At 35.6% G+C, this 10810-nt stretch overlaps 1 protein-coding gene and 1 long non-coding RNA gene across 5 annotated transcripts in view; both read right to left on the bottom strand.

The window, feature by feature from the left end:
• LOC136843562 (uncharacterized) lies at nt 1-2270 on the bottom strand. Of its 3 annotated transcripts, none has more exons than XR_010854581.1 (4): nt 2012-2270; nt 1591-1619; nt 1339-1452; nt 1-218 (listed from the first exon to the last, which is right to left on the bottom strand). It is a non-coding gene; the product is annotated as an uncharacterized lncRNA (long non-coding RNA). The 3 variants fall into 3 exon arrangements; XR_010854582.1 differs by having other exon boundaries at nt 1-204; XR_010854580.1 differs by having other exon boundaries at nt 1-1452.
• A 1300-nt stretch (nt 2271-3570) lies between these two features.
• LOC136843175 (uncharacterized) overlaps nt 3571-10810 on the bottom strand; it is a 141753-nt gene continuing 134513 nt past the window's right edge. For both annotated transcript variants that reach the window (XM_067111245.1, XM_067111246.1), the window contains 3 exons: nt 7528-7654; nt 5767-5874; nt 3571-4924 (listed from right to left, as the gene is read on the bottom strand). In XM_067111245.1, the coding sequence (XP_066967346.1) occupies nt 4750-4924; nt 5767-5874; nt 7528-7654 (410 nt within the window). In that variant the 3' untranslated portion in view covers nt 3571-4749. The remainder of the gene's footprint in view (nt 4925-5766; nt 5875-7527; nt 7655-10810) is intronic.

Genomic DNA, 10810 nt, shown 5'->3' with positions numbered 1-10810 from the left:
TTTACATGTGCATACTTTAATTATATGTATTGAAGCTTCAAATAACTCATTACAATATTGAATCATCAATGCAGGGCAAAGTAAGGCAAAATGAAGTGTAACAGCATCGCCAGGCTCCATTCTCACCTCATTTAAAAACTTTTAAGAGTAAAAAGTGCTTGAATAACCGAGGTACCGTTTGCATCGTCTATTCCAGTAAACATCCTGTAAAAGAAAAACTGCGGCAGAAATTTTTGCAATCAAAATCCAAGCTGATAATTATATATAGTAAAATAGGCTAATTTTAGTAAATTTCACTTATCTTTAGCCACAATAGCTCCAATTTTCTCACACAAACCAACCACTTTTTAAAGCCTCAGACCGGAGAAGCAGAGAAAAAAGTGCTACAAATCAAGGGACGGGAGGTGCCCAACAGTAACAAGTAGCCTAAGCGACTAAAGGAACGACTGTTAATGGCAAAGACGACGGAGCTGTCGAGCAAAATTACTAAAGGCCAATTAAACGGGGCTGTTTAGGCATAGCATAATCTGGAACTGGTTTCTTTAACAGTGATTTAATTTGAACATTCGTAATAAAAATGTCAACTAAAATCATTAATGGTGTAGGTTTGACTGCATAAACACCATAGTTCAGCATCCGACTATCTACTGTATCGGTGAAAGAGGCATGCTCATTGTATCATTGGCATGAATATCTATTTAAACACCTTAGCAGTTCGAATATGAACAAATGGAAGCTATAATTTACGTTACGGTGTCAACACAAAAATAAAATTTAATATTTAAATCTAAAATTACTTTAAAGAAAAAATTACGTTCACAATTGAGTTTCAAGCAATGAGTTAATAAAAGGTAGAATTTTTCTTATTTACAATCTTGTTAAAAGTTAACGTCCTTAAAGTTGCGAAGAACAGCTTAAACTAAATTAAGAGGAATTAAGAAATTGTCTTAAAACAGGTAAAATTACCATAACAGTCTCACGGTATTTTTAGACGCTCACGTTAATTTCTTATATTAATACCAACCTTTAAATGCAAAACTAAAAAATTAAAAGATCTTAACTAAAAACTGCATAATTTTTTTAAAAATTCTATTGCTTTGAATATAAGTAATCATTACTTTTGAATCTTTACAACAAAATCTTAATCACGGCACGTTAACTTTTAACAAGAGCCTGATGCAATACCACCTGAAAGGAAGTAACTGATTAGTAAAAAACTCCCATGCACTGCCCATAGGTCATTAAGACCTATGGAACAGGGCATGGGAGGGGCCTCCACCCCTACAGGGGTACCGCCCCTGTAGGGGTGGAGGTAAAAATGTTAGCTTTAGGCCTAACCTGAGAAAGAAATCCATTCTTGGTGCAGCCGATGAGATGTTAACCGGATTTAAGAATCTTGTTTTGCAGTTTTCACAAGAGTAGTTGGCTTCATCAAGTGGTTCCGATATAAATCTGGAAGTAGTTTTACATTTTTATCACAGCGGTATTTATATTTGCTTTAACAATTAAAACCATAAGCAGTCAAATTTTTAAAAAGTCAATTCAGATTCTAACGCACAATTTTAAAGTACATTCCATATTGAAACTTACCTTTAGGGACCATCAGCGATCTCGAGATCCTGAAAAACATTCAAGATTAGTACACAAATAACCAAGGTCTACTAGAACTTTATAACCTACGATCAAAAATGGTCGAACAAGGAATAACGCTGTCTGATAACTAAGCTTAACAGATTGTTAAAAAATGAATAAAGTATCCACTGTTGATCAAGAAATTTATGATATTCACATAGCTTATAATAGTCTGCACAATAAAAAAAAGAAACCAACATTCAAAATATCAAAATTTACTTCAACTGGAGTTTTAAAGAGCAATTGAAAAAGCTTTGTTCAAGAAACAAGAACATAAGTACTACAGCGCGTCAGTACATTAACTAGACCCGAGAATTAATGCAATTTAATTATGAACTAAAGTCTCAGAATTCTTAAAAGCTAATAAAATTACACAAACCTTAATGAAATTTCGCCATTGAAAAGCCTGGGAAAGAAACCACGACCTCACATAGACCATCCATCCAACAAACTCCGATACTTCCATCTTCATAAGCAGCTTCGACTCCTTCAGTAACTGTCGAGTTCCGTTATAAAAGAACGCCAAAATCAAATACTTTACTGTTCCGGCACGGACTCTTTTTAATAACTGCAGAGTTTTGTTATCAAAGATCGCCACAATTTGCCACTTCACTGTTCCCGAAACGACAACTGAGTAATCTAAGATGATTCTGTTTGCCCAGAAACCCGCTGTTGTTGAGGCCACCATCAGGGACCATGGAATCACCGTCTTAAACTTGAACGATTGACGCGAAAGAGTACGGCGTCCTTGTTTTTTTGTTTAAGGGGGATCTTGAAAAAATTTCTTGGTGCTTTAACGCTAACTGTTTGATTCTGCGTTTTATGACTTCTCGGTTCTTTGATAATATTGGCTTTTGTGTATTGTAACGGAAAACTTTTATCAGTAATTTATCGAACGAAAGAATGAAAATTCCTCGGTGCATTAAGTAAACTGTCACATTGTATAAAACTTTGTCTTACATTTTAAGGAATTTATATTACCAAGGGAAGTTTTATTTCAGCCCTTACTGGCAAATTTAATCATAAAATAATGATATATAATATATATATATATATATATATATATATATATATATATATATATATATATATATATATATATATATATATATATAATGTGTGTGTGTGTGTGTTTGTGTACATATACTGTATATATGTTTGTGCGTGTGTGCGTGCGTATGTGTGTAAATAAAGTAGCCACAATGCCCTTTTTTTTTATATGCTTTTCGCTACAAAGCCTCAAATCCAAATGGAAGAATATGAAGAAATTCTGAAGCCCATGACAAGATTCGAACCCTCTTGTAATCATTGCATCAAAATCCGGTTTGTTATGTTTTATGTTGTTGATAAAGTATGGACATTTTATGCAATAAGTATGTTGATTTGTTTGGTACAATTAACATCATTTCAGTTTCACATACTCGACCTGGTTTCAACGATCAAGAGCTAAGTGAGAAGTCCACCAGTATGACAAAAAAAAAGGCCAAATGACGTATCTTTAGAAAGTCCACATTTCTTCCTCGTACTTTGCACGTACTTTCAAGCGAAGGTGTATTTCCCTCAAACAATAAAGGTTCTCTACAAGTTATGACGATGCCATAGAAAATCTTGTGAGGTCATGTTGTCCATAGTGACTGCTTTAGTGTGCTTGTGACTCTAGTAACAGAAATTCCAAATCTGCTCACAGCTGCGTGCTCCAATTGCCCAGACCACTCTCTGTTACTCGTAAATTGTAACAAATAGTCAGCGCTGTAATTATTCTGTATCGTCATTACAATGATCTGAACATACTTCATCTTTTCACCTTAAGGCCCTTTTTAATTGTCTTTTCAAAACGGCAATGACTATAAATGATACAGCATATGGTAACGTTGTTAGCAATGTTTTCGTTATTTCAAACATTGTAATGGTGAATGAAACAGAAAGAATACACGACAATTTTGTGTGTTGATTTTTATTCAAATTTCAATCAGGTTTGTTTACACATAAATTAAACGCTATAATTATTCTACATTAATCTTTAACTTTGTACAAACAACTGGCAACCTAGAAGAAAAAAAGTCATGAAGAATGATAACATGAAATAAATGAGTTTTATGCTGATATGAACCTAAATCAGTCATGAAATATTTTTTTCTTTGATACAACAAACAAAAATATTTGTGGTCTCAAGTGTTATTATCAGTGGTTCACTTTCTGTAGCTAATGCATCGAAGATGTAAATATCTTTTGATTTTTCTTGAAGGCGTCTCTATTTATGGAAAATTGCTTTATGTACAAAATCAGAATTGTGCGATTTCAGAAGATGAAAGACTGATAACCCATTCCGGAACAATAGCAGTTAATCGCTTGCAGCTGCTCACGATTGTAAATTTCAAGAAAGATTGTGTCGTTTTGAAATGGGTATCATAGCTATAAACTGCCTCATAGCAGTACCGCTCTCTTTAGTATGATTACTGTGATTTACTGTGGCTATTTTTTTACGTAACCTTCTGCTTATTCGACATAAGTTTAATTTACTTTTTCAACCAAAACAGTTCGTAACTTGAGAATTGCAAGTACAAACTTTCGGAATCTGTGTATAGTTATTATTTTGAGATACTACTATATCTTATCACGCGTGTCGTTATCCCACTACCACATACTTTATGAAACAGCCCTGTCTTATGAAAATTACCATATTCTCCCTGTTGAGGATATGAAAGAGAGTAGCATTTAACTGATTAATTTTTCCAAAACTGCTTTCATGGGTCACTGTCAAAAAGTGGACCAAAAGATGGTCATCCTCAAATGAAGATATACTGAATAATGTACACCATTCGTGAGTTAAACCTAGCAGTCAGTCTGACCAGAGACTGGTGCCTTCTTTACCAAAGTTTTGACCCTAGTGCTTCATGTAACGTACTGTTTAGGAAAGGAGACAGAATTATGCCTTCACTACTCTATTAGTTGATGCGAATTTACATTCGGCATGCAGCCTCTCTCTCTCTCTCTCTCTCTCTCTCTCTCTCTCTCTCTCTCTCTCTCTCTCTCTCTCTCTCTCTACCTAGGAGAGCTGTTAATCAGCTCAGTGGTCTGGTTAAACTAAGACATACTTAAATTTCTCTCTACAAAGACTTAAAATCCTGATACCGATCCCTGCAATAGGGAGACTCCCGTTTTGATCAGTTCATTAAGGCTGAAAGGGCAGGAGGAATAGGCTAGGTCACAATTGCCGACGGCTCGGCCATAGTTCTCGGCTGCCACGTAATGGCTCAGCTCCTCCTTGGCGGTTGTCAGCTCGTGGTTGGGACTGCAAGAAGAAACCCCCGGGTGATGAATATCCATTAATAAAGCTTAAAATATTCAGGTTTTTGTCCTTTTGTCCTAAGAGACAAAGGCTTGAGAAATGAATTCCAAATTGTGTAACACTGAGTGGAGAGGTGGATTTTCTTACAATTTGAAGCTGGTTATTTCAATTAGTTTTATGGTTAATTTTCAGTGAATAGGATTTTATTGTGCTTCTTCATATCGGCAGAGATATATCTGCTGGACTTTCAGTTCCGAAATCTGTTCCGTCGACCTTGAAAACTCTCAGTGATTCCCAGACTGGAAAAGTATGTCCCTTATCTTTTCTTATAATATCCAAAGGTTGAGAATTAATTGGTAGGGGTTAGCTAAGTAAGGAAAACCCATTATAAACGGCATAGGAATTTTAAGCACGAATTAAAAAAAATGATAGAGATAAAAACAGTTCCGTGCCATGGAGGACAATCCCAGTCAGATTAAAAATTTAAATATGGGTGTTTCTGTGTCTATGGAAGCACAAAACATGTAATACAACCATTTCCATTTCTGACTAAGAATTCTAGCAGGTGAAACAATTGACAGATCAATGATAGCTACAAAAAGGCTTTATAAAACAGATCAGTTATAAAAAAGGGAAAGGAAACAAATACACTACTGTCGGTAAGCTGTCTAGTGTCGAAACAGTCTGCAGGAAATCAAACAAAATAAATCGATGAAAAAAATGAATGAACTATATTAGGTTGAAAGGGCGAAATGCTGCTTAAAATGAAAACGTAGATGAATACGGAAATACCTGGTTTAACAGATAATAGGAGAGAGGAACAAACAACGAAACAGCACACTTACGAAAGAAGTAGCTCGAGGAGTTCGCCCATAAGCCCGTACTCTTCCGTAGATTCTTCGGCTGTCTCGCAAATGGCCTTCAGCAAACACTGATGTCCGTTCATGCCAAAACTGCAGGAGAGGCAGACACCGATCACAACATAAAATGGAGGAAAAGTCTGGAGTTGTACATATAAGAAGAAAGAGAACAAGAAATAATATGCGTCTTTAGCTAGGAGACTTATGAACATCTTTCCTTTTCGAAATAGCGCGGTGATCTTTACACGAGTTTCGAAAATAAAAATAAAATAGCAAGGTGTATAATAAATGAGCATGTGGCTTTTTTTTTTTTACTTTATGCTTTTAGCTGTGTGACAAATTCTAGTCTGCCGGTGTTATACGCAGCAGTGATACTTTGGCGTTACAGCAGAAGAGTCATCAACACGAAAAAGTCAACAGAATAAAATTATTTGAAAATAACCGTGTAAAACTGAATTCATACATTTGTCATAAAACAGTCGCTAAATGAACTGAGAAAGAGAAAGTTATTTATCTTACTAAGGACACCATCTTGTAAATTGAGAAATCCCCGAGAACCCTTATAAGAGAACAGTTGCCATCCTTCCGTTAAAGGAGCGGATGAGGCCACCTTCACTAAATATGGCTCATTAAGGAATCACTGCTTTAGTTGAAAGGGGAACACGGGTCAAGGAAAGCATTTTGTTACCAGATAAAACGTCGGTATATATTTTTGAGAGTCTTAGATGGCATTAGGTAGTACTCAGAATATTCAGTTCAAACACTGTACTTCGATGCATCGTATTTTGAACACACAAAAGGTTTTCATGAGCAGCGTCATATAATAATATAATGCCACTATTGCCTCTAGAGATTACCTCGCAATAATCTGAAGTTTATACTTGGCTCTGTGGACTTCACAATCCGACCAGCTCATTTCCAAACTCTGATAACACCTCTTTAACACGAGCGCTCGTAAGTCTAGTTCCTTCACAAGCATATTAATCTCTCCAAGGCTATTTTCTGTTATATAATATTTGCTGTGAGTTATAAAAATTGCCTTAAACCTTTGACCAAAAGATTATTAATTGTTTGTGGCTGCAAACTACACAAAACAATCGAAGCATCAATGACTGGTAACTGAACTTTAATACGCCACAACTTCAACAGCCACGGCCCACGTGTTTGTGCAAGTGTTTCTTTTTTTTAATGCATCAGTACAGAAACAGACGGAAACTATAAGGATTAATTTCATTCTGATTCCAGAAATGTACGCGTATTAGCAAGTGTATCTGCAATGAAGTAAGATATCTTCCTGACCCAGTGAAAATAACAGTAAAGCAACTGAGTTTTACAGCACTTCATTCCATTTTCTAGACAATGGAAACAAACCTCCCAATGCTAAGTCAGCGAGCCTAAATAAAAGATGAAAACGATGGTATCACACGGTTTAGAAAATCAAGGATAAGAAAAGATAGATATATACTGATAAAATCTTATGTGGGTAACTACAGAAAAACATTAACATTGAAATCCATAGATTATTTGTAAAATAACGTTAAAATTTTTTCTGTCAACCCGAACGATATGATAAAATCATATAGTAAAATTTTGGTAAATTTAAGTCAACTTTGATAAAATCCTGCTTGTAATATCGTTAAAACTGTAAAATATTGTATATTTTCTATAATAAAAGGTCAAAAAAAATATACGGGGCAGTGCAACTGGAACTCAAGAGAAGAAAAATGAGAAACGAAACAGCCTTACTTTGAGAAGAGCGATTCAATGGAATTATAGGCGTTGTAACGGTCCTTGTCGATGTCCCCTCTCCCAATGGAAATGGTGTCTGATGGTAAAGTGTAGATGGCGCGGATGAAGCCTTTGAACACGCCGCCTGTGTAAATAAAGAGCCAGTGAGGATATCTGATTTTAGTCACATGGAATGACGGCGAAAGTAAATTGTTGCAATGAAGAATAAGCTTCTTTGAATTACAGAAAATTACTTAAATGTTTTGCTAAGACTTAAGAACCAAACTTGAAGGAATAGACACCTTTCTCTATTCTGAAGTAGAAAATAAGCAATTTTTTTTTAATGTTAGGAAAACTGCTACTTAGACATTTCCACGACAAAGCTAAGATGAAACCCAGTGTAGCGTGACCAATGCATTATCCTAGGTGAAGGCGTTTTGACATTATGAGATTAGCAGTGAACCAGAATCTCTCTACGATTTTTGTGGAGAGATTCTGGTTCATTTCTAATCTCATAATGTCAAAATGCCTTCAACTAGGATAATACATTGATTACGCTACAGTGGGTTTCATCTTAGCTTTGTCATGGAAATATCTAAATAGCAGTTTTCCTAACATTAAAATGAAAAGAAATATTGCTTATTTGTTTTACCCTTGCAGTAGCTCGGCCGTTACGATAAAACCTTTACCTTCATCCTATTGCTCGTTATTCCTTTAAATGTATAATTTAACATCAGAGACGATGCTTTACAGTAACAAAATTCATAAAAGAATAACAATGATCCTATCCACTATACAGGGTGTAACACGAGTTTTTGCAAATAATTCTGGAAATGAAAGAAAAAGTCATTCTGAACAGTAAGTGTTCTGCAAACGAAGCCTTGAAATGCATATCTTTATAGAACATTTTCTGCTCAAAATTACTTTTTCTTTCATTTCCGGAAATATTTGCATAAACTCGCAATACACCTTTCATAGATCATATAAATATGCAGTGTTTCTCAATCATATTTTTACATGCATACTCGAGAATCAGGTAAAGACAATGGTAAACATGTACACACTGAATCGTTAACAAATGAATTAGCTGAAGACTAAATATAAACTTGAAAATCACGCTCATAATTAACTTACAATATCAAAGAAAGGAAATGTACCCCCAAGGATACAACTGTAGTGAATTCTGAAACCACCTTAAGTAACATTTCTCAAAATGGTAAATATTCTTTTTGTAAAAGTTGCTACATTAAGAAGACGAACAAGCCCACCGGGGCCATTGACTTGACATTCAAGCTTCCAAAGAATATGGTGTTCATTAGGAAGAAGCAAGAGGGGGTAAAAGGAAATACAGAAAGAAGAAATCTCACTTATTAAAAAAGAAAAAATTAGTTAATAAATTAACAAACAGATAAAAATGTATTAAAATGCAAGGAGAATAGTATTAGGGTAGTAATAAATTGCATCTTCGCTTGAACTTTTGAAGCTCCAATTGCACGACGTCCTCAGGGAGATTGTTCCATTCAATATAAAAGAGCAAGGACAGCGACTCAGAGAATACGTCACATAAATTCACATCTGTTGAACTATTTTCCGGAAGACGTTCACCTGTGCAAGCTAGTAAACTCTCGTGTCAATAAAGATCAGGTAGACTAGTACCAAACTGAGCTTTTTAGCAATGCTTTTGAGAAAAGGGACACCCCTCCCATGACAATACTGGATTGGTACACGGTTGGTAGTCAAGATACTTTCCGTGTGTGAATGGCGGTAGACAGTTTAGTCTAAGTTCTTTCATTTTCTCTAGAAAACATTCTGTTTATAGTAAATGTTCATTTGCAGTAAATCCTTAGGGATTTTTTTTTTAGAGCGAAGTTAAGAAATGTCATCGTTCATCATGTTCAGTAGGAGACGAAGATTCGAACAATTCTCGCTCCATTTAAGATGGAAAGTCAGCCCTAACAGTCCAAAAATGAGTTGTCACGGAAAGAGACATTTGTGCGAGTTTTATTTCTTAAAACTTCTTTTCTAAACAGCATTTTGTGTGTGTGTTTCATTTTTGGGACTTCCATTTATGTGAAACGAATCTTAGTGCTGACTACTTTTTTCAACTTCAGCTGAAACTGAACTGCTGTTGCTTTTATCCCAATGTGACAGTCAGCACGTTATGGAGATTTCATATCTGAAATAGTTTTATTCAGGGAGATTTTTTTCTGTAGGCTCCTTTCGTGTTTTTTTTAATACCCCAGTTTAGGGGAAGCAGCCCATTGTATCACTTTAATTTTTATGGAAATGGTCTTGCCTAAGCGGATCTCTGTACCATGTTCTTTCTTCATTGGAACCGACAACAAAGTTGGAGTCAACCATTTTTGTGGGTCTCTTCCATTTCATTTGAAGCTGTTCCATTTTGGGAAAACAGCTCATTATGTTTGCAATTCTGCTATACAGACCTTTTTAATAATCCACGTAATAAAAAATGACATACAAGGATGTACCATGTTGTTCTGTAAGAGTTGTGCGTAGCAGAGAGACACCCACTCAGCCTTGAAATCAAGACAGGTAAACTTGTCACCTTCGAAATATGGTTTCGTGTGGCTTTTTTATTTTACTTTTTTTACTGGCAAAGTCAGTCAAACAGAATGACTGTGGAACGCACGTCAAGTATTCAAGAAATATTCAGGTCTAAATCACCGTTGTCTGAACAATAGAATATGAACATTTTGTCTTTTTAGGTCTGTGATTTAGTGTTAAGTGCTACTGCGATCGCTGTTCCCATTTCCAAATAGGCATTACCCTACCATTGCCCTTCCTCTCTTTATGGATTCATGAGAATTTGCTCTCAAAGGTCGGACGATGAGACTTTCCAGTAATTGTATGTACTTAGAAAAAGCGTAGACACGTATCGAAATCATTTTTATTATAGTAACAATGAAGCCTAACCTAACTATCATACTCAAACGACAATATTTGTCTTTCTTTTCCCTGGTAAATCGCGCTGTCAACACTTAAACTAAACCAAGATCTTTAGTTGTCTCCCGTCATGCGTGTATGTGTGTGTACGTGTGAGTATGCATACTTGAAGGGCTATTTGTGACACTGAACACCATCTTTTCAATTTATTAGTCCCATCGTAGTATAAAAATTCAAGGACAAGTGGTTGACATACATTGTCACGTCCTTCTGGTCTCTGAAATGTCTACCAAGAGAAGTTAGTAGTCTGGGGAAATGATTGCCTATTTGGAGAGAGAGAGAGAGAGAGAGAGAGAGAGAGAGATTCTGACGACGTTTGCAATGAAAACCTTTGATC

The sequence above is a fragment of the Macrobrachium rosenbergii genome, chromosome 11, assembly GCF_040412425.1.
Source record: "Macrobrachium rosenbergii isolate ZJJX-2024 chromosome 11, ASM4041242v1, whole genome shotgun sequence".
Classification (NCBI taxonomy): Eukaryota; Metazoa; Arthropoda; class Malacostraca; order Decapoda; family Palaemonidae; genus Macrobrachium; species Macrobrachium rosenbergii.
Note: the sequence above shows the minus strand (reverse complement) of the source record. Positions and strands in the feature narration are given on the sequence as shown.